At 54.3% G+C, this 23,226-nt stretch overlaps 1 protein-coding gene across 5 annotated transcripts in view; it reads left to right on the top strand.

Annotated features, from left to right (window-relative positions):
- The window catches only part of SHANK3 (SH3 and multiple ankyrin repeat domains 3), a 748,791-nt gene that overhangs the window by 406,853 nt on the left and 318,712 nt on the right, over positions 1–23,226 (top strand). For all 5 annotated transcript variants that reach the window (XM_045026870.1, XM_045026889.1, XM_045026909.1 and 2 more), the window contains exon 13: positions 14,278–14,483. In XM_045026870.1, coding sequence (XP_044882805.1) covers positions 14,278–14,483 — 206 coding nt within the window. The remainder of the gene's footprint in view (positions 1–14,277; positions 14,484–23,226) is intronic.

Below are 23,226 nucleotides of genomic sequence, written 5' to 3' on the forward strand. Positions count from 1 at the left end.
GCAGAGCAAGAGACTTGAGGTGTTTGTGGTCATGTAACCGTCTGGGGCGGCATGAATGGGCTGTTCGGGGCTGGCTAGAACCCGCCCACATCAATGGAGAATCTGGAACCCCAGCAACTGAACAACTGACACCTAACACTGGGAAGCTCTGCCAAGTGGAAAACGTGGACTCAGCAGGACTCTGCAGAAGGAGGACAATGGACCGAGAGGTGTCAGAGGTGAAAATGCAGGAAACTCTCACCTGGGATTGACTTCCGGTGCCGGAAGTTTTTCCCTTAGCAGTACCCATAGTGGGAGAGCACCGCTGTGACCCCTAGAGTGGGGCCTCTATATCGCACCATAAAGGGGGCTGTGCGCTCCCCCCACCCTCAGTTCCTTCTTGCCGCCAGTGAAGGTAGCTGGAACTTCGTGCTCCAGCTCTGCTGTAGCGCTTCTAGCCTTAGTAGTACAACTCTTCTTCGTAGATCGTTTTTTCTAGTTAGTTGCCTGGCTCGGGGCATGCCCCGTGCCCCAGGCTTCAAGTCGTGCGACTCCTGTCACAGTTCTATGCCCAAAGCGATCCACACTCTCAGTGCCTTCGCTGTCTGGACGAGACTCACGTAAGTGAGCGTTGCAAAATCTGCAGATCTTTCAAACCTCCAACAAAGAGTGAAAGAGATCTTTGACTCCGGGCCCTGCTAATGGAGTTGGCATTGGCCCCAGCACTGGCCAGCTGATCCGACTCGGCACTGGGCACCGCGTCTTCAGTGTGAAGCGAGGCTCCATCCACCAGTCAGCACCGCTCCCCCGCCAAGAAGCAAAGGAAGACTCAGCAGCGCTGAGAAGACAGGGGTGAGGCCGGACCCGAGTTGGGCAGCCCATGATCTCCCTCAGGAACCAGACCTCCAACTCACGCTGAGTGGAGTAGTCCGGTCCCGTCCGCGCGTACCTCTCCTGCGGTGAGAATGCCGTCGACACCAGAGGCAGCACAGGCAGCACGTGACATCCTCACCCTTCCAGTGCCGGGTGCGCCACCTGAGACGGGCCCCCGATCCCGAGGGAAGCCACCGCTGGGAGCTCATCAACCCTCCCTGGTCCGGCATAGCCCCCGCTCCGAGGATGAGATACCTACCCGTTCCGAGGGGCCATCCTGGAGCCTGCACCAGACTTCCATTCTGTTGGCCAATTCGTCTGAGAGGGAGTCTTGAGGGTCCTCCACTACCCACAGAAGGCACAGGCACCGAGACAAGAGGCGTTGACACTCCTCTTCCCACCGAAGCTATAGAAGCAGGTCTCAATGCCGTCGGCACCAACACTCAGATTCGAGTGTTCTCTCTGACAGACGTCATGCTCGGAATGCCCCTCGACCATCATCAGCACCCAGGCATCATAGACGTGGTCGCCGGGGGGAATCTAGAAGCAGCACCTCCGACAGGTACACGTCTTAGTTGTTGAGGTCAAAATTTTGAGGTCGGCACTGACACGGCCGTGGACGCTCCCAATGCTCGTATGGCACCGTGCATTCCTCAGCGACTTCGGCTTCGGCACCCAGCCACCCATCCCTGGGCCGCGCTGCCCCCCACGATCAAGCGGCTCTGCTTGGTCCCCAAGCGGGTCAGTGGCAAGGGGTGCCTTAGCAAGGGCAGTGGTATCAGTGGGCACCGTGGCCCCAATTACCTGCACCAGCAAGGCCCCGTTCAGTGGCCGGGGCATCACAGGTACACTCTACGTCCCTGCCTCGGCACCGGGAAAAGTCAACCGGTACTGAACCAGCAGCACCGCACTTGAGCTTGGACTTGGGGGTTGAACCACCGGTACTGCCTGACGCCCTGGGGGCAGAACCAGTCCCCTCACCAGCACTGGAGGAATCCATAGTGGCGCCACCACCAGCCCTACAGGAAGATTTCAAGGCTCAGCAAGAGCTCCTTAAGCAGGTGGCCTCGAATCCCTATCTTCAGGCTGAGGAGATGGAGGAGCCGTCGGACACCTTGTTCAACGTGTTGTCCTTCTCGGCACTGGGCCGTGTGGCCTTATCTCTCCAGCAGGGGGTGGCCAACATATCGACTTCGCTTTGGCGAACCCTGGCCTCCTTGACACCTATTTCTAAAAAGGCAGAGAGAGAGAGTATTTTGTGCCAGCAAAGGGGCATGAATACTTGTACTCTCACCCAGCACCCAACTCTCTGGTGGTGGAGTCTGTAAACCACCGGGAGAGGCATGGTCAACCTGCGCCCACCCCCAAGGATAAAGACGCCAGGAGACTGGATACCTTCGGCAGGAAGGTTTATTCAGGGGCGAGCTTCTAGCTCAGGGTGGCAAATCACCAAGCCCTACTGAACCGGTATGATTTTAATTTGTGGGGGTCCCTGCCAAAGTTTGAACCCCTTCTCCAGGAAAGGGGCAAGAGGGAGTTCAGAGCCTTGGTCAACAAAGGAGCGGCGGCGGTGAAAGCACCTCTTCAAGCGGTTTTGGACGCAGCAGAAACAGCGGCCTGTTCGATAGCCTCGGCCATTACCATGCGCAGGGCGTCATGGCTCTCGTTGTCGGGGCTGTCCGCGGAGTCCCAGTCCCTCATGCAGGACCTGGCCTTCGATGGGAAGGCCCTGTTTGCGGATCAAACAGACATCCGTCTGCATGGGATGAAGACTCCTGCACCACCCTGCAAATTCTAGGCCTATATGTCCCGCTAGCGAAGGACAAACCCAGGCCACAGACCTCAGCCCCTCCAGCTAGAGGCAGATATGAGCCCCTACCTAAGAGGCCGAGGGAGCAGAGATGCAGGTCCCAGCGCCAGTCCCGCTCGGCCCCGCGTCCTGGCCCCTCGAAGGGCAAGAGGCAGGGGAAGAGGCAGCTTTGACTCTTTGTGGCAGGTCACTGGGCCTGTTGCCAGGGAAGCCCCCCAGTTAATAAAGTACTGCAACCATTTATCTGTCTTCCGAGTGCAATGGTCCCGTATAATGTTGGACCAGTGGGTCCTCAGCACCATTTCCAAGGGCTACATGTTGCAGTTCACTTCACCCCCCCCCCACCTCTGGAGGTCCCCAGGGACCTGGAGCACGCCCTCCTTCTAAACCAGGAGGTGACGCGCCTCCTAACACTGGGCGTGGTGGAGAAGGTACCTCGGGAATTCCAGGGCAGAGGGTTTTACTCCCGGTATTTCCTGATTCCGAAGGCAAAAGGCAGACTCAGGCCCATCCTCGACCTGTGGAACCTCAACCAATTTATGGTCCATTACAAGTTCCGTATGATTTCCCTAGCCTCTATTATCCCGTCCCTAGACCCAGGGGATTGGTTCTCAGCCCTGGACCTCCAGGATGCGTATTTCCACATCCATATTTTCGAGGGTCACAAGCGCTTCCTCCACTTCCGAGTAGGGCAGGACCATTACCAGTTTACGGTCCTTCCCTTTGGCCTCTCCACGGCCCCCAGGGTTTTTACCAAATGCATGGTGGTATTGGCAGCCCACCTCCGGAGGAACGGGCTGCAAATTTTCCCTTACCTGGACGACTGGCTGCTCAAGGGCAAGTCCCGGTCCCAGGTACAAGCCCAGATAGAATTTCTGCTGGCCACTTGCGAGAGTCTATGCCTACTGGTGAACGAGGACAAGTCCATGTTAGTGCTGGTTCAGCGCATACACTTCATAGGGACGCTGTTAGACTCAGTGGTGGCCACGGCCTCTCTCCCCCGAGACAGGTTCGAGACACTCAAAAGTCTCATAGCTTCAGTCACGGCCTTCCCCGTGATGACGGCAAGGGTGTGCCTTCAAATATTAGGCCACATGGCAGCATGCACCTCCGTGGTGCAACATGCCAGACTCAGAATGAGGCCCCTCCAACTCTGGCTGGCCTCCCAATATTCCCAGGCCAGGGATGACCTGGAGAAGGTGGTCACGTTACCTCCCAACGTAGTAGCCGACCTGCAATGGTGGTCCCTCTCGAGCAACATGTTACAAGGGATTCCCTTCCAAGAGACCCCTCCCTCACTAGATCTGGTGTCGGACGCCTCGGACCTGGGGTAGGGAGCCCATACGGGGAGCTTCCAAACCCAGGGCAGATGGTCGACCTCAGAATTGTCCCTGCACATAAACGTCAGGGAACTCAGGGCAGTATGCCTGACGTGCATAGCTTTCAGCCCACACCTACGGGGAAAGATGGTCAGCGTCCTCACGAACAATATGGCCATGATGTATTACATCAACAGGCAAGGGGGCACGCGCTCCTCGGCCTTGTGCCAGGAAGCCCTGGACCTATGGGGATTCTGCATAGCCCACGATATCTCTCTGAGGGCTTTTCACCTACCCTGCACCCACAATACCCGAGCCGATCATCTCAGTAGGGTTTTCTCCCACCAATACGAGTGGTCACTCCACTGGGAGGTCGTCCGGCACCTCTTCAGAGTGTGGAGAGCTCCCCAGGTAGATCTCTTTGCTACCGCCCAGAATCGTCTCCAGGGTGGGCAGGGGGGCGATCTCGGACGCTTTCCTGATTCGGTAGTCGGGCCACCTGTTCTATGCCTGTTCTATGCCTTTCTGCCATTTCTGCAAGGTCTTACAGAAAGTGAAGGCAGACAAGTCGAGGGTTATCCTCATAGACCTGGATTGGGCCCAGCAATATTGGTACGGAACCCTCCTGCAGCTTCTAGCGGCCCCCCCGCGCAGGCTGCCGTTTTGGCCAGATCTCCTCTCCCAGGAGGGGGGATGCATCCTCCATCCCAACCTGGCCACGTTTCATCTGGCGTTCTTCGAGAAGTGTTGCTCAGGTGTATTCCACATCCTGCCCTCCTTCCCCTCTGTCGGAGTTGTGTGGCAAGAAGGTACTGAGTGTGTGGGGAGCGTGCAGCTCCCCTTATAGCACGATATAGAGGTGCCACTCTAGGGGTTGCAGCGGTGCTCCCCCACTACGGGTACTGCTAAGGGAAAAACTTCTGGCACCGGTGCACGTGGCAAGCACGCACACCTACTGTGGAATACACCTGAGCAACACATCTTGAAGAACGCCAGTTATGGAATAGGTAACTGTCCTTTCCTGTTGGCTAATAAACCTTATTGTGCTTTGAAAAGGCTGTATGACATCACTGCAAACACTTGCTGAGGTGCACTGATCCCTGAAGAAGGTGAAAGCCTCGGAACTGGAATCTGGCTCAGATGGACTTGCTGGGCTGCGTGGCTGTCTTTAAAGAAGAGTGGGATCCCTTGGGGGTCTGACGCAAGAAAAGGTACCTCCAAGGGAGCATTTAAAAGCCAGGGCACAGCACAGAACTTGAGGATCTAGGACAGGAGGTTTTTGGAGTCAGCCTCACTGCTATCCAGGATGGAGTCTGCGGCTCCCTCCAAGGACACTTCGTACCGTATGCATCAAGCTTGGCCTTCCTGGCATCCACCTTCAGTATCAGGGACTTTGGTACAAGCCTCTCGAATGGTGTTTAAACTCCCATGTCCTTGGACATTTTCATGGGACATCACTGCCTGAATTGTGGGGGAAAACAGAGCAGTACTCATCCAGGCTCCACCCACAAACCATGCTCTCTCAAGAGAGAGAGAGCGAGCTCACAGCAGACTGTACAGGTGTTCAGAATGCTTGCTTTGCAGTGTCCTTGGGTCTTAGCTCCCCTGCAGTGAGATCCAGATACAACCAAGTACTCTGCTGGGCTTCCAAGGCCTGGCTGTCCCTCTGTGGGGCTTGGCTGTCCCTAATGCTCTGCTCCTCCCCTTTTGGCTGTTTGGCTCCTGCTGGCAGTTTAGAAAAATGGAAGTGGTGGTACTGTTTCAGGTCGTGTTCGCAGCCAGACAGCACATATTCATGGCACCAAAATGTGAGGTCAGTATCAGGCTGTGCAAATCATTATAATCTGATCATCCCTCTGCTTTTTGATAATTCCTGTTGATGCTATTAGGCTTTAGAGCAGGGGCCGGCAACCTTTCAGAAGTGCTGTGCCGAGTCTTCATTTATTCACTCTAATTTAAGGTTTCGCGTGCCGGTCATACATTTTAACAATTTTAGAAGGTCTCTTTCTATAAGTTTATAATATATAACTAAACTATTGTTGTATATAAAGTAAATAAGGTTTTAAAAATGTTTAAGAAGCTTTATTTAAAATTAAATTAAAATGCAGAGTCCCCCGGACCGGTGGCCAGGACCCAGGCAGTGTGAGTGCCACTGAAAATCAGCTCGAGTGCTGCCTTCGGCACACGTGCCATAGGTTGCCTACCCCTGCTTTAGAGATAATGATCCATTGGGATGAGGGGGGAGGCTCTGCTCTGGGGGCTGCTATTTCAGGGTGTCTACAGATTAGGGGGAAACACTGCATTTGTTTGACACTTTCCAGGTTATTTTCACAACCATAAGGGCTGAAAACATAATTTTTTTTTTAAGTGTAGATTCAGGAGAAATATCCTGGGTCATTGAGCCTGCCCATCTTTACCCCTTTGCAGCCCATTTATTCTCCTTTATCCTTATGGAAGCTGTTCTCCATGGGCTGAGAGTTCCAAAAGATTTTTCCTCTTTTCCATGGATGGGCACCTCTACAAAGAGATCCTGCTCTAGAGAACACCGAGTGCTTTCAGGGTTGCCCCAGATAGGGTGAAGATCTGGTTGCCTAACAGATGCCTTCTTACTGGACCGCAGCAAATATCTGTATGATTCTCCAGACTCAGTGATCCCCCGTGTGATCAAGAAATCTAATAGAACAAGGCTCACATTCTGTTGTTGCCCCAAATGGAGCAAGATATTTTTAGTACTTAGGGCATCTGTACCTAGCAATGGAGTCACCTTTCTCGCCTCGTCTCTTCTGAACCTTCTGTCTCAACACCAAGGAGAAACATGTCCGTCAGATTTGAAGTCTCTGCTGTTAGAGGCTTGGTTCATATGCCCATGATCTTGTATGCTCATGATCTTGGGAGATCAAATTTTCTCATAAGAGTTCCTCTTGTTACTGTTGCAGAGTTAGAAGCCTTCAACTGGAGAACTCTACGTAGCCAAACAGAAGACTTTCTATAGGGGCAGCATAGGATATATACGAGTGGTTCTCAAACTTTAGCAACCCGAGGAGCCCAATTTTGATTTAAAATTTTTCGCAGATTCCCAAGCCGGCTTCCAATTTTCCTCAGGGATGCTCAACCCCCCCTCAGCCCCAGGCCCCACCCCACTCCACCCCTTCCCCCAAGGCCACACCCCAGCCCCACCTCTTCCCGCTCCACCCCTACCCCTCCTTTTCCTGCCCTCTCCTCTAAGCGCGCCCTGTCCCCGCTCTTCTCCTTCCCTCCCAGTGCCTCCTGAACGCCTCTGAATAGCTATTCTGTGGCATGCAGGAGAAACTGGGAGGGAGGGGGAGAAATTGATCAGCAGGGCCAGCGGCCCTGGACATGACTTGCTGATCCTCTGGAGCCAGACATGACTCATGGACTCCCGGAGTACCCTTGTGGACCCCCAGGGATCCCCAGACCCCAGTTTGAGAACCGCTGATATATACCACTTCTGTAAAGACCTGTTCCAGACATTTTTGACTAATTACTGTGCTCTCTCTCACTCAACTGTCTTGAAGGTCATCTGCCCTTCAGAGCTACATATCATGGTTCAATACAGGGAGCCTCTGAATCTGTAGACCACTGTCAAGATGTCTCAAAAGAGACTATCTGATGTTTCCCACTTGAGCATGAGCAGGTGCTTTCGTATTAACCAAGCTAATGAACTCCCTGCTGAAGACTCTGGGAAAGTGTTCTTTCTGTTACTGTCCCTAAAGATTGGAACCCCTGGGCTAAGGCAGGCTCTAGGCACTAGTGGTTGACCTGCCTTATACATACATCCATTAGATTAAGGTGGTATTATACCCTCATCCATTACCTACATCAGACTATTAATTTGCCTATTATCTTGCCCAAATGTCACCCACTCCCAGGGGAGATCAGACTTCACACTTTAGATATTAAGGGGACCCTTAGGTCCAGGTCTACAAAGGGATTTAGGAATTGTAACACCTAAGTTTCAGGCGCTTAGCCTCCCAGTGGAGGTCACAAACTCTGGGTTAAGCACCTGGGATCCCTCTACAATGCAGAGGGAGAGAGGCTCCTGAGTATGGGATCCACAAAAGCCAGCACACTATGCAGAAGTCACCTAGGCTAGCCAATAGCAGATGCTGATGAGAAGATGTGTCCCAACACTCACCCCTCACTGGGTCTTAGGTGACTATCTCTGCTTGGGATCCACAGCTGGAGTCAGGCATCAGTGCCATTTCTCATAAGGACAGTGGTGGGTGCACACCTGTCTCCCAAGAAAATTGGGGGGGGAGGGTGGCCTCCCCTATCATCCTTTGCCCAGTGGTTAGGGAACTCAGCCAGGATGTGGGAGCCCCCAGTTCAGTTTTGCCCTCTGCGGTAAAGGGACTTGAACATGGGTTTCTCTCCTACCTCTCAGGTTGAGTGCCCTAACCACCAGACCATAGCTTCACTCTTCCTTGCTGTCTCTGGCCCACTCCATATTTAATTATTTATATAGAGTGGAACACAGGCAACAGGAGAAAGTGAGAGAAGTCCACATCAGAACATCCCACACTCCAGTGGCTTGTGTATTCCTGTTAACTGTTTCTAAACCATTAAACTAGCATCTTAAAGGTGCTAAGAAACAGTATTATGTAAAGTAATAATGGCCATATTGGGTCAGACCAATGGTCCATCTAGTCCAGTATCCTGTCTCTGACAGTGGCCAGTGCGAGGTGCTTCAGAGGGAGTGAACAGAGCAAGGCAATTTATCAAATTATCCATCCTCTCTTGTTCGGTCCCAGTTTCTAGCAGTTAGGGACACCCAGGACATGGGGTTGCATCCCTGACCATCTTGGCTAATAGCCACTGATGGACCTATCCTCCATGAACTTATCTAGTTCTTTTTTTAACCCACTTGTACTTTTGACCTTCACAACATCCCGTCAATGGGTTCCACAGGTTGACTCTGCATTGTGTGAAGAAATACTTCCTTATGTTTATTTTAAACCTCCTTTCTATTAATTTCAGTGGGTGACCCTAGGTTCATGTGTTATGAGGAGTAAATAACACTTCTTTATTCACTTTCTCCACACCAGTCATGATTTTATAGCCCTCTATCATATCATCCCTTAGTCGTCTCTTTTCCAAGCTGAACAGTCCCAGTATTTTTAATCTCTCCTCATATGGAAGCTGTTCCATACCCTTAATCATTTTTGTTGCCCTTCTCTCTATTTTTTTCAATTCTAAATCTTTTTTTTGAGATGGGTGAACCAGAATTGTACACAGTATTCAAGGCATTATGATATTTTCAGTTGTATTATCTATTGCTTTCCTAATGTTTCCTAACATACTGTTGACTGCCGCTGTACTTTGAGCAGATGCGTTTAGAGAACTATCCACGACTCCAAAATCACTTTATTGAGTGGTAACAGCTAATTTAGACACCATCATTTTGTATGTGTAATTGGGATTATGTTTTCTAATGTCCATTACTTTGCATTTATCAACACTGAATTTCATCTGCCATTTTGTTCCCTACCTAGTTTAGTGGGAGCTCTTTGTAACTCTTTGCAGTCTGCTTTGGACTTAACTAGCTTGATTAATTTAGTATCATCTGCAAATGTTGCCACCTGTTTACTTCTTTCTCCAGATCATTTATGAATATGTTGAACAGCAGTGGTTCCAGTATGGAGCCTTGGGAGACCCTGCTACTTACATCTCTTCACTGTGAAAACTTACCATTTATTCTTATCCTTTGTTTCCTATCTTTTAACCAATTACTGATTCATGAGAGGATATCCTCTCGTGTCCCATGACAGCTTACTTTGTTTAAGAGACTTTGGTGAGGTACCTTGCCAAAGGCTTTTTGAAAGTCCACATTCACTGTATCCACTGGATCACCTTGTCCGCATGTTTATTTACACACTCAAAGAATCCTAATAGATTGTTGTGGCATGATTTCCCTTTACAAAAGCCATGTTGATTCTTCCCCAATATATTGTGTTCACCTATGTGTCTGATAATTCTGTTCTTCACTATAGTTGTAACCAATTTGCTTGATACAGAAGTTAAGCTTATAGAACTGTAATTGCCAGGATTGCCTCTGGAGCCTTTTTTAAAAATTGGCATCACGTTAGCTATCCTCCAGTCATCTAGTACAGAGGCTGATTTAAGTGATAGGTTACATAACACAGTTAGTTATTCTGAAATTTAATATTTGAGTTCCTTTATGACATGGGTGAATACCATCTGGTCCTGGTGACTTATTACTGTTTATCAGTTTATCCTAAAACCTCCTCTATTGATACCTGAATCTGGGATAGTTCCTCAGATTTGTCACCTAAGAAGAATGGTGTGGGAATCTCCCTCACATCCTCTGCAGTGAATTTATTTAATCTCTCTGGAATGCACTTGTCTTCCTTGAGTGGTCCATTAGCACCTTGATCATCCAGTGGCAGCTCCACTGCTTGTTTGGCAGCTTCCTGCTTCTGATGTACTTAAAACAAAAATTCCTGTTAGTTTGTGTCTTTTGCTAGTTGCTCTTCAAATTCTTTTTTGGCCTGCGTAATTATTCTTTTACCCTTGACTTGCCAGAGTTTATGCTCCTATTTTCCTCAGTATGATTGACTTCTGGGTTTTAGAAGGATGTCTTTTTGTCTCTGTCTCTTTTACTCTGTTCTTCTTCGAGTGATTGCTCATGTGTGCTCATCCACTATAGGTGTGCATGCTCGCCACGTGCACCGGTGCCAGAAGTTTTTCCCTTAGCAGTATCCGTACTGGGGGAGCACCGCTGCGATCCCTGGAGTGGTGCCGACATATCGCGCCATAAAGGGGGCTGCGCGCTCCCCCCACCCTCAGTTCCTTCTTGTTGCCAGTGAAGGTAGTCGGAACTTGCTCCAGCCTAGGCTGCAGCATTATAGCCTTAGTGGTTTCCAGTTTTCCTGAAAACTCCTGGCGGCCATTTTGGCCTTCCACCCCCCGGTGCAGGGCCTGTCTGTGTTCTCGCATCACATGACAGCCCGGCTTCTGAAAGGGTTAGATCGGGCATTCCCATATGCCAGACCCCCGGTTCCACTCTGGGACCTGAACCTGGTGCTCTCCCACCTCACAGGGCCTCCTTTTGAGCCTTTAGCCACGTGCTCGTGGTCCTACCTGTCATGGAAGGTGGCATTCCTAGTGGCCATCACCTCAGCCCGCCGCATCTCGGAGCTCAGGGCCCTGACTTCTGAACTGCCGTATACAGTCTTCCATAAGGACAAGGTTCAGCTCCGCCCTCAGCCCACTTTTTTGCCGAAGGTAGTCTCGGCTTTTCACATGGATCAGGATATTTTCCTCCTGATCCTCTGTCCTAAACCCCATTCCTCCAATGAGGAACACCGCATGCACATGTTGGATGTGCGCAGAGCGCTGGCCTTCTACCTGGACAGAACCAGGTCATTTAGGAGGTCCCCCCACTTTTTATTGCTTCATCTGAGCGTATGAGGGGACGGCCGGTGTCCACCCAGCAGCTCTCCCGCTGGCTCACCTCGTGCATTCGCACCTGTTACGACCTGGCAGGGGTTCCCCCGCCTCCTATTGTAAAGGCGCATTCGACGAGAGCCCAGGCCTCGTCAGCGGAAGAATGCTACCAAGGAGTCCTGGACTGTAATCTCTTTCCTAGCAGCCTAAATTTGGCCGCCAGGACCTCTCTTCTACTTTTCCCTATATCATTGGTACCCACATGTACTACGACCACTGGATCCTCCCTTGCACTGTGCATAAGGCTATCTAGATGTGTCAAGAGGTTCACAACCTTTGCACCTGGCAAGCAATTCACTATGTGGTTCTCCTGGTCATCACAAATCCAACTAGCTATTTCTAATAATCAAATCCCCATTACTATTTCTTCTACAGTGAAGGTGCGATTTAGAACTCTTATTACAGAATTTTATTTATTTATTTTGTATAAGCAGCATTTCGCTTCAGGGACTACAGCTTTGTACTGTACAAAGAGCACCAAGCTTTTGACCCGAGGCCCGCTTATTACAGAAAAATTCCTGCCCCACTACTACAGCATGTCTTGAGTTGAAACCTGAGACTGGGAATGGGACCGAGTTGGATGAAAGGATTTCCTTAAATGGTGATTTCCAAGACACGAGGCCTTGCCATTTTGTTATGTGTTTTGTTTAAGTATTAACCATCCCTTCCCCTCTTCTCTGTATGGGGGTATCTGCGTGTTCAATGCTTTCCTGTCCATCCAGAATTTGCTGTCTTTCCAGAATCGCCTGGTATACCCCCCACCTGGTTGTAAATCCAAGGAATTATCTAATCTGTGTGTTTGAGTGATGCCTTTCAGTGTGGTACCTCTGAATGAGCACATCCGGGGAAGAGCCTGGAGCACTGAGGCCTAGCTTGAGGTCGAGGCGGGGAGGGCAGTGCAGCGGAGCTGGCCAGACGCGAGGGAGCCCAAAGCATGGTGCTGAGAAGTTGGCTGGGAATCCTGCGCTATACTCAGGGCCTTTCATCACCTTTCCCGCTATTGCAGGCAGCTGGTTGGTGACTGATGTTGACCAGAGGAAACCAAAACCCCCTCCCTACGTTTAGAGTCCCCAAGGCAGGCAGCAGGAGGGCGGCCCTAGCAAGTCCAGGATGCCTTGGGAACCGTGCTGCTGGGGCTGCAAAGCCCTTTGAGAGCCACCAGGCCTGGGCCCCTGGAATGCTTCCACCAGTCCCCTTTCCCTGCCAGGCCCCTCTCCTCCTGTGTCCCACCCCCGCACCGTGCCTCACCTTCTCTCTCTGCCCGCTAGTCTGTCCCCTCGCTGCCAGGCTGAATTAGCATTCCACAGCCACCCAGCCCTGGCTCCTGCAGCCATTCACAAGAGCCTGCGGGGCGGGAGCTGGAGCAGAGACAGGGAGGAAGCTCCGTTCTGCTGAAATAGGGAGGCTGGCTCAGCAAAGGGCAGGGGGGATTCCCATCACCCCCCACCCCCACCCTTCGCAGAGCTGGAGGGGCACAGAGTAAATTACACAAACCTCAGCACAACAGGTGGGGCTGACATTCACACTCCCCAACCCCTATGCACTGCCCCCACCTCCCCCACAAACCACCAGGCCCTCCCCCCCCCACACCTGCACTGCCCCCCCTCCCCCACAAACCACCAGGGCACTGCTCCCACCTCCCCCACAAACCACCAGGCCCTGCCCCCCCCCCCCCACACCCCGGCACTGCCCCCACCTCCCACACAAACCACCAGGCCCTGCTCCCCCCTGCACTGCCCACATCAATACCCACCACTGTTCTCCCAGCCCGTGAGCTTCCCCCAGCCCCCTCAATACCTGGGGCACTGCCCTCACCTCTGACAGTGCTCAGGCCCTGCTCCCACACAAACCATCACCCCACCCTCCCCATGCCCAGCACAGCCTGCCAGCCCCAGCCCCTAGGCAGTGCCCCCCAGCCCCTGCCCCAACCCCCAGTCCCTGCCCCCCAACACCAGAGCATTACCCCAGCCCCTGCACCAACATCCCGGTCCTGCCCCCCAGTCCCTGCCCCCCAACACCAGAGCATTACCCCCAGTCCCTGCCCCCCAACACCAGAGCATTACCCCCAGTCCCTGCACCAACCCTCAGTCCCTGCCCCCCAACACTGTGGCATTACCCCCAGCCCCTGCACCAACATCCCGGTCCTGCCCCCCAGTCCCTGCACCACGATCTGGCCCCTCTGCCCCCCAGTCCCTAACCCCCAGCCCCTGTACCAACCCCCTGGCCCTGCCCCCCAACATGCAGCGCTGCCCCCAGCTTTCAGCCAAACCCCGTCCCTGGCCCCGCGACATCGCCCCCCATCTCCGGTCCCTGGCCCGGGACCCCCGGCACCGCCCCCAGCCGCGGCACGTGGCTGTGCCCCACGCCGCCCGGCCAGGGCAGCGCTCGGCCGGCCGGCCGGCGGGCGGGGGCTGCCGGAGTCGGGGTCCCGCCGGGCCGGGCCGGGCCGGGGAGGCGGCGAGTCCCCGCCCGCCTCCCGCAGAGGGGGCGGAGCCGCGGCCGCCGAGAGGCACCTGCCGCCCGGCGCTGAGCGTGCGGCGGCGCCGGAGGGAGCCGAGCCCCGCGGGGCCCCGCGCCCGAGCCATGCGCCGGCGGCAGCCCGCAGGCAGCGCGGCGGGGCGGCGCGGAGCCATGGAGCCGCCCGCGGCCGGAGGCCCCCGGGGCCCGGGCCGGGCCGGTGCCGTGCGACGGCGGCCGCTGGCGGGGCTGCGCTGAGCCCCGCGCCCCCCGCGCCATGGCGCTGCCCCCCGGCGGGCTGGGCTGCGCGCTGCCGGGCATCAGCACCATAACCTATGTCTTCGTTTACAGCCCCAGCGGCGGCGGCCAGGGCGCCCCCCCGGGGCCGGGGCCGGGGCCCGGGCCCGAGCCCGCCCGCCACGCCGCGCCCGCCGCCCTCCGCGGGCCCAAGCGCAAGCTGTACAGCGCCGTGCCCGGCCGCAGGTTCATCGTGGTCAAGAGCTACACGCCGCAGGGCGAGGGGGAGATCCAGCTGAACCGGGGCGAAGCCATCAAGGGTGAGTGCGGGGTGGGCAGGGGCAGCCCGCGGGCAGCGCTGGGTGAGGGGCGCTGGGCAGGGGCACCCCACGGGCAGCGCTGATGGAGGGGTGCTGGGTACAGCTGGGGGGCAGGGGCACCCCACGGGCAGCGCTGGGTGAGGGGCGCTGGGCAGGGGCACCCCACGGGCAGCGCTGATGGAGGGGTGCTGGGTACAGCTGGGGGGTAGGGGCACCCCACGGGCAGCGCTGGGTGAGGGGCGCTGGGCAGGGGCACCCCACGGGCAGCGCTGATGGAGGGGTGCTGGGTACAGCTGGGGGGTAGGGGCAGCCCGCGGGCAGTGCTGGGTGAGGGGCGCTGGGCAGGGGCACCCCCATGGGCAGCGCTGATGGAGGGGTGCTGGGTACAGCTGGGGGGTAGGGGCACCCCACGGGCAGCGCTGGGTGAGGGGTGCTGGGCCCTGGGCACAGCCGGGGTGCAGAGGGTGGGAGCGGGCATGGGCGGCCCCTGTAGCAGGGTAGGGCTGCATGGGACCCACTGCTCCTGAGAAGTAGCCAGTGGCTTGGGCACAGCTGGGGTGGGAGCAGGCACAGACTAGGCATGGGGGCCATGGGCAAGGACGCCTCACCCCACAGGTAGTGGGCCCTGGGCACAGCTGGGGTGCAGAGTTTGGAAGCGGGTGTGGGGGAGCCCTGTAGCGGGGTAGGGCAGCATGGGGCCCCGCTGACCAAGGGCAGTAGCCAAGGGCCCAGGGTGAAGCTGTGTGCAGGCAGAGTGCAGTCAGCAGCTGGCCAAGGGGCTAGTTCGGATTCCCGGCAGATCCCCTCTGGCTCCGAGAGGTAAGGACAGTATGAGGATGGAGGGGGAAACAGAAGTTGGTCCCTTGCCTGACTGGGACTATTGCTGTGCCTATTGGGGACCCGCTGCTTTTGGGGTGGCCCCATTGGATACACATTGTGTTAGTTATGTTTGTCTTTAGTGAGGTCTGCTTTGTACAGGCGGATTTCCCTTGGGATTACACACTCTGAAATAAGTGCAGCAAAGATGGTTTGAGGGACTACAGAAACTTACAGTTGTTGCTGCAAATTCTTGCGGTGCTCCATGCATGTTTCAGGGCAGGGGCGTGAAGTCAGCAGGTCCCAGTGACCCCCAGCCTCTGCTCACTGGGGTTTTGTCAGTATCAAGTGTTCACAAAACTTCTGAAGTGGTGAAGGGGAGACTGGAAGCTTCTTTGCTTGGAAGCTGCTCCTAATGGGGTATCCCCGTCCTGCAGAGATGGTGGGGCCTCATGCAGAAGCTGAGTTTTGCATTTCCTTTTCTTTCCCTGTGGGCCTAATATCTTACCTGCCTGTCCTACATCTCATCCTTGGCCTGGTTCTGCCCGCATTCATCCTTGTCTAGATTCCTAGTAATACTGCCTCCCTCTAGAACAGGAATATCTTTGAAAAGAGATGCAGTTGAACTGGATGGTTTGGGGCAGAATGCTGGGCAGTCTCCTTGAAGGACAGGTTTCAAGACTTGCCTGCTCCTGGCCCAAGCCAGGGGATTGGCCAGGGGATAGTTTTTAGAGGAAACATTAAAGTGACTCTTAGTTTCCTTTTCTTTTTGAATGTTGATTGCTGAATGTTGCTTCACTTCATTGATATTTTCAAGTTTGTCATAAATGTCGCCAAATGTGTGCGTTGATGGGAGAGATTCTGTTTGAAGTGCCACAGTTCTCCCCCTCCCTGAAATCCTGGGTTAATATAGTGCCTTGGATGTCTCCTTTCTATTTTTCTCTTATTTTTCCTTTTTTCTCCTCCATTATGTATCTCTGCTTTGTGCTTTTGATAGGCATATAAAATAATGGTTGGGATCGACAACATAGGTGGGTTTCTCTTATTTGTCCTCGTAACGCTGCCTGCAGGGACTCAAGAGCGCGAGTACCAACCTCGGGGCAGACTGTCAGGAAGCTGGGCACAAACCCCAGATTGTCTGTGAGTTCTACACTTTGATTTCACCAACCAATTATCAAGTGTAAACTCCTCAGGCACTATAACAGCCGTGACATGGAGTCACAGACAGTCCTCTTGGGCACTCTGATCTACCTTGCCACCCAGGTGAATGTACATTTGTGATAGATTGTCCCTAATACCAACGGTAATACTCTAGTTACTCCCAGTCTCACTGGACCAGCCACTTATCCTTGTGAGTTATACCTTAGATCTCAGACCAAAGACCACTCTTGTAGCTAATCCTATAATATCTATTCAGATTTATTAACTAGGCAAAGGAAACCAGAGAGTTATTTACAAGGTTAAAGCAGGTAGACATAGATACACAAATAATTTACAATTGTAAGTTTTGAAAGGTAATAGAAGCTTCTGTAATCAGCAAGCTCTCTATGTCCTTTAGGGCAAACCCCGGCTAAGCATCTGGGGATCTCCTGCTTATGCCAAAAAACACTAACCCCCCTCCCCCCAGCAGCTCACGGAGATAGCAAGTTGCTTTTGTATGGGTTATTCTCCTCCTCCTGCCATGTGCTTTGAGCTGAGCACTCAGCTGTTGGGTGGAGTGGTGGAGTCCACTTGCATGGCTCATCTTCCTGGGGAAGGGAGCAGAACAACAAATGTCTTTTGTTGATAGTATGTAGGGAAATTCCAGTTGCAGCCACCCACAATAGTCCATCTGGTATTGATGGACCTTTCCTGTAACAGAACACTTTCTTTTGAAGATCAGCTCTTCACACTAATTAACATCTCTCTCCTGTCTGGTGATTTACGCAGCCACAGAGAAGTAGAACAGAACCACTCCTGTTCTATCTTACAGTATAGGGTACAGATGTTATAAGTGACAGTAATGCGGGTAGCGACTGACAAGCATTCAATGAAGTCTAAACACATCCTTATCATTCTAATACCTATTTTAACAATACTAACACCCAGCTGAGCCGGGCTGATTCCAGCTCTGTATTTGTCAGTGTCTCATTGAGATGTGGGGACCTTGGCAGGAACTGGCACCTCTCTGCCAGTGCCACAGTCCTCCCTCATAATACACAAACAAGGGGACAGTCAGTTAAACTGAAACACAACACATATAAAGCTGATAAAAGGACATGCTGTTTGCACAAAACACAATTAATCTCTGGGATAGACCTGCCCCAGTGTGTCAGTGAGGCCAGAATTATAGCAGAATTCAAGGTAGGATTTGAGATTTATGTGATCTTGAGAACATCCTCAGTTACATTAGACAGGATTTTAAAAAATCATGTAAGTGCCCTGGCTTCAGGGCAGAAGTCAGCCTCCCACTGACAAGGCTAGGAACAAACTTCCCCATGAGCAAGAATCCCATCATTTTCACAGCAAGATTTCTTGAATCTTCCTAGAAAGCATTGTATGTTGGGCACTGTCAGAGAAAGGATACTGGGCTAGGTCCACTGGTCTGATCCACTGATAGTGTCTCTGTGCTCAGATTGTAGCCAGGCTCTGACCTGTTGGAAGGCTGAGGAGGGAAATATACCCACTCTGTACCTTTGTTCTTGTTTCTGTTTGTTTGTAGCCGTGAAAGGTGCCATCTTCACAGACCTGGAGACTGAAGTCCTTTGTCTACAGCAAGAGAGGCAGGGGGCAGGAATGGGCAGCTCTTTACTCTGTCCCTATGGTGCTGTTTTGCTGTTCTTGTGGGAAGGAGAGGGATGATCTGATAGATATGGGGCTCTGCCCTTGTCGTTGCTCTTCTAGTTCACTCTCAGGTTCCCTACCCCGGCAGCAAAGTCTGCTGGGGGTTATCCGGGCTACTTTGGGAGATGTCTGGTCACTGGTTCGTGTACGAACCCGCCCCTCCCATTGCAAGCTGGGGCAGATGTCTGGCTATGGCTCTGGGTCTCTTCTGCCCGACCTGCAGGAGTGAGAGACGGTTCCTGGCTGACACGCTGGGGCACTCTACTGGAGCTGGCTCTGACTAACATGGGTGCCAGAGCATCAGCGTCTCAAGAGACACCTGGGGCTGGGGGAGTCAGGATCTGACCAGAAGTGGGAGGGCAGCTCTCTAAGGTTGGGATAACGTTCACAGGGTGCCAATGGCCATGGAGTTTCCACAGATGGAAGTACTGAAAGGTGTGTGTGGGAGCGTGAAATAGACGATCTCTCTGGGGATGGAGGTGCTGTACTGGGGGGAGTGGGAACTGTCTGGGAGGAGGATGCCTTAGGGAGCCAGAGAGAAGACGGGCGAGGTGTCCCTGGATGGCAGAAAATGAGCAGGGGAGCTCTCTGCAGACGGGGGGAGCTGAACAAGGGAAGGGGGGCGATCTGCAGACGGTCTGAACGGGAAGGGGGAGCGGTCTGCAGACTGGGGGGGCTGAACAAGGGAAGGGGGCGGTCTGCAGACGGGGGGCTGAGCAGGGAAAGGGGGAGCGGTCTGCAGACCGGGGGGTCTGAACGGGAAGGGGGAGCGGTCTGCAGACTGGGGGGGCTGAACAAGGGAAGGGGGCGGTCTGCAGACGGGGGGCTGAGCAGGGAAAGGGGGAGCGGTCTGCAGACCAGGGACCTGAACAGGAGAAGCAGAAGCGGTCTGTGGGGGCGTGGCTGAACAGGGGAAGGGGGAGCTGTCTGCAAATGGGGGGAGGGGTGGCTGCAGACCGGGCGGGGGGGAACTGAGCAGGAGAATGGGGAGCGATCTACAGACGAAGGTCCTGAGCAGGAGAAGCGGGAGCTGTCTGCAGACGGGGTCCTGAGCAGGAGAAGGGGAGCTGTCTGCAGATGGGGGTCCTGAACAGGAGAAGGGGAGCTGTCTGCAGACGGGGGTCCTGAGCAGGAGAAGCGGGAGCAGTCTGCAGACGTGGGGGCTGAACGGGGAAGGGGAGCTGTCTGCAGACGGGGGTCCTGAACAGGAGAAGCAGAAGCTGTCTGCAGACGTGGGGGCTGAGCAGGAGAAGGGGAGCTGTCTGCAGACGGGGGTCCTGAGCAGGAGAAGGGGAGCAGTCTGCAGACGTGGGGGCTGAGCAGGAGAAGCGGGAGCTGTCTGCAGACAGGGGGCTGAACGGGGAAGGGGAGCAGTCTGCAGACGGGGGTCCTGAGCAGGAGAAGCGGAAGCTGTCTGCAGACGTGGGGGCTGAACAGGAGAAGGGGAGCAGTCTGCAGACGTGGGGGCTGAACAGGAGAAGCGGAAGCTGTCTGCAGACGGGGGTCCTGAGCAGGAGAAGCGGGAGCAGTCTGCAGACGTGGGGGCTGAACAGGAGAAGGGGAGCTGTCTGCAGACGGGGGTCCTGAGCAGGAGAAGGGGAGCAGTCTGCAGACGGGGGTCCTGAGCAGGAGAAGCGGAAGCTGTCTGCAGACGTGGGGGCTGAACAGGAGAAGGGGAGCAGTCTGCAGACGTGGGGGCTGAACAGGAGAAGCGGAAGCTGTCTGCAGACGGGGGTCCTGAGCAGGAGAAGCAGGAGCTGTCTGCAGACGGGGGGCTGAACGGGGAAGGGGAGCAGTCTGCAGACGGGGGTCCTGAGCAGGAGAAGCGGAAGCTGTCTGCAGACGTGGGGGCTGAACAGGAGAAGGGGAGCAGTCTGCAGACGTGGGGGCTGAACAGGAGAAGCGGAAGCTGTCTGCAGACGGGGGTCCTGAGCAGGAGAAGCGGGAGCAGTCTGCAGACGTGGGGGCTGAACAGGAGAAGGGGAGCTGTCTGCAGACGGGGGTCCTGAGCAGGAGAAGGGGAGCAGTCTGCAGACGGGGGTCCTGAGCAGGAGAAGCGGAAGCTGTCTGCAGACGTGGGGGCTGAACAGGAGAAGGGGAGCAGTCTGCAGACGTGGGGGCTGAACAGGAGAAGGGGAGCAGTCTGCAGACGTGGGGGCTGAACAGGAGAAGCGGAAGCTGTCTGCAGACGGGGGGCTGAACGGGGAAGGGGAGCAGTCTGCAGACGGGGGTCCTGAGCAGGAGAAGCGGAAGCTGTCTGCAGACGTGGGGGCTGAACAGGAGAAGCGGAAGCTGTCTGCAGACGGGGGTCCTGAACAGGAGAAGCGGAAGCTGTCTGCAGACGGGGGGGCTGAACAGGAGAAGGGGAGCTGTCTGCAGACGTGGGGGCTGAACAGGAGAAGGGGAGCTGTCTGCAGACGGGGGGGCTGAACAGGAGAAGGGGAGCTGTCTGCAGACGTGGGGGTTGAACAGGAGAAGGGGAGCAGTCTGCAGACGTGGGGGCTGAACAGGAGAAGGGGAGCTGTCTGCAGACGGGGGTCCTGAGCAGGAGAAGGGGAGCTATCTGCAGACGGGGGGCTGAGCAGGAGAAGGGGAGCAGTCTGCAGACGTGGGGGCTGAGCAGGAGAAGCGGGAGCTGTCTGCAGACGGGGGGCTGAACGGGGAAGGGGAGCAGTCTGCAGACGGGGGTCCTGAGCAGGAGAAGCGGGAGCTGTCTGCAGACGGGGGGCTGAACGGGGAAGGGGAGCAGTCTGCAGACGGGGGTCCTGAGCAGGAGAAGCGGGAGCTGTCTGCAGACGGGGGGCTGAATGGGGAAGGGGAGCAGTCTGCAGACATGGGGGCTGAGCAGGAGAAGCGGGAGCTGTCTGCAGACGGGGGGCTGAACAGGAGAAGGGGAGCTGTCTGCAGACGGGGGTCCTGAGCAGGAGAAGCGGGAGCTGTCTGCAGACGGGGGGCTGAACGGGAAAGGGGAGCTATCTGCAGACGGGGGCTGAACAAAGGAAGACGATGGGGAGAGTAGTTTGGGCAGGGCTTGGCGGGATTGGGGCTGAGAGCTTCATGGATGTGTAACGTTTCTCTCTGCGTCTTTCTCTGCGTCAGCGGTGTGGGATATGTGACGGTGTCTCTGGCCTGGTCTACGCTGGGGGTGGGGGGTCGATGTAAGATACGCAACGGGAATACCGTAGCTGAAGTCGACATATCTTATTTCAACTTACCTCCCATCCTCATGGCACGGGATCGACGGCTGCGGCTCCTCCGTCGACTCCGCTACTGCCGCTCGCTCTGGTGGAGTTCCATAGTCGACGGGAGGGTGTTCAGGGATCGATATATCACGTCTAGATGAGATAAATCGATCGCTACCCACCGATCCGGAAGGTAGTCTGGACGTCCCCTCTGTGTGATAAGTAGCTGTTCAGTGGAAGGTATGTTGCCTGCTGCCATCTTACCCTGTATTGCTCCCTGTCTTTAGAACCTGTTGGGTCATCCTGAAGATGCCTGGGTTAAGTTCTTTATCAGAGCGTGTTTGCCTTTTCATAGTTTTTTCTACTGCTGTTGAGGCTGCAGGGCAAAGCCTCTGAGCAAGAGTCTGATCTGCTGGGCTTGGTGGCATCAGGAGCCAGCAGAAGCGCTCCTTGCTATCGAGCCTGCAGGGATTGTTCTCAGCCACAGAGCTAATCGCTTGCCCTCCAGATGATGGGAGTTCTGCCCTTCACTAGTGGATTTCCGGGGGCGTGTTCAGCACCACGTCGAAGCACATATGTGGGGGAGGGAGGGGAAGAGGCAGGGGGGGATTTTTCTGGGCTGTTGTGCCAGGGCGGCGGGGGGGATTCATCAGGACTCTGGTACTCTAACTATCTTGAGGACGGCTGGTAATAATAACCACACATGAATCAGCATAGAGATTCCATGTGTTAAGTTACTTAAGGATAGAATCCAAGCAGAGGGGAATTCATCTTTGATCTGCTTCATGCAGATAGGGAGGCATGGAGTGAGAATACTAGGTTAGTGATTCTGGAATTCAGCGTAGCAAGGATGTAGAAAGAAACAGTTGATAGACACAGCAGAACAAGGGGATTCAACTTCAGGAACACAAACTCTGGGTGAATTTAGAAAACTTGCGAGCCTATTGTTGTTTGAGTCTGGTGTGCTTTATACTCCCAGAATGATAGCGATTCCTAAGGACTCACCAGGATGTGTAGTAATGGTTTGTCTGGCTTAGGTTTCATATGGCCATTCATCGGCAGAGTATCTAAGCAACTCCTGTGTAAAGCTGATAGCAATAGCTAAGTCCCTAGTGGAGTTCATGAAGTCCTGCTTCTCCTCCCTTTTGGGGTTTTAAATCTTTGCTTGCGGAGTGGTTGTAGTTTTGTTTGCTTGCTTCGTTTGGATTTCTGTTTTTTTATTTTTGTGTGCATGTTTGGGTTTTGGGGGTGTGTGGGGTAGCTGTTACAGTGGTATCATTCTCGTGGTGAAAAAGATTTTGTCAAAGCACAAGGGTTTGCAGTGTTTCCTAACAATAGACTCTGGATTTGCCATCTCCTCTGGAAGATCTTTACACAGCCAGAGCCCCTAGGCAGAGAACGTTTGTTCTGGTCCCCGAGAGCTTCATTTGTGATCTGTACCTTCCCAGAGGAATGCAGCTGTTTTGGTGGTTTGTAGATGGAGATGTGGTCACTGCAGTAGATGAGGCTTAATCCACAATTAGGACCAAGATCTTAAAATGCCATTTGAAACAGATTGGGAATGATTGGAGGGACTTGAGCACAGGTCTGACGTATAATGGGGGCCTAGGTCACGGAGGAGGCAGGCTGCTGCTTTCTATACCAGCTGCAGCTTGTGCATCGTCTTCATAGTCAGCTTCAGAAACAGTGAATTACAGTAATCCAGCTGGGCAGTGATGAATGTATGGATCACAGTGGCTAGGTTCTCATCCACGATGGAAGGGGTGGAGTTGCCTGGAGAGCGTGAGGTGAAAGAAGTCACTGAGGCTACCTGCTCCTCCAAGCTTAGTGAGGAGTCACACAGGACCCCAAAACTTTGCATCACTTTGACGAATGTGGTCTATGCACCTTCAGGGGAAGGTGAAGACAGTCTGTGGGCAGCT

Source organism: Mauremys mutica, chromosome 1 (assembly GCF_020497125.1).
Source record: "Mauremys mutica isolate MM-2020 ecotype Southern chromosome 1, ASM2049712v1, whole genome shotgun sequence".
NCBI lineage: Eukaryota > Metazoa > Chordata > Testudines > Geoemydidae > Mauremys > Mauremys mutica.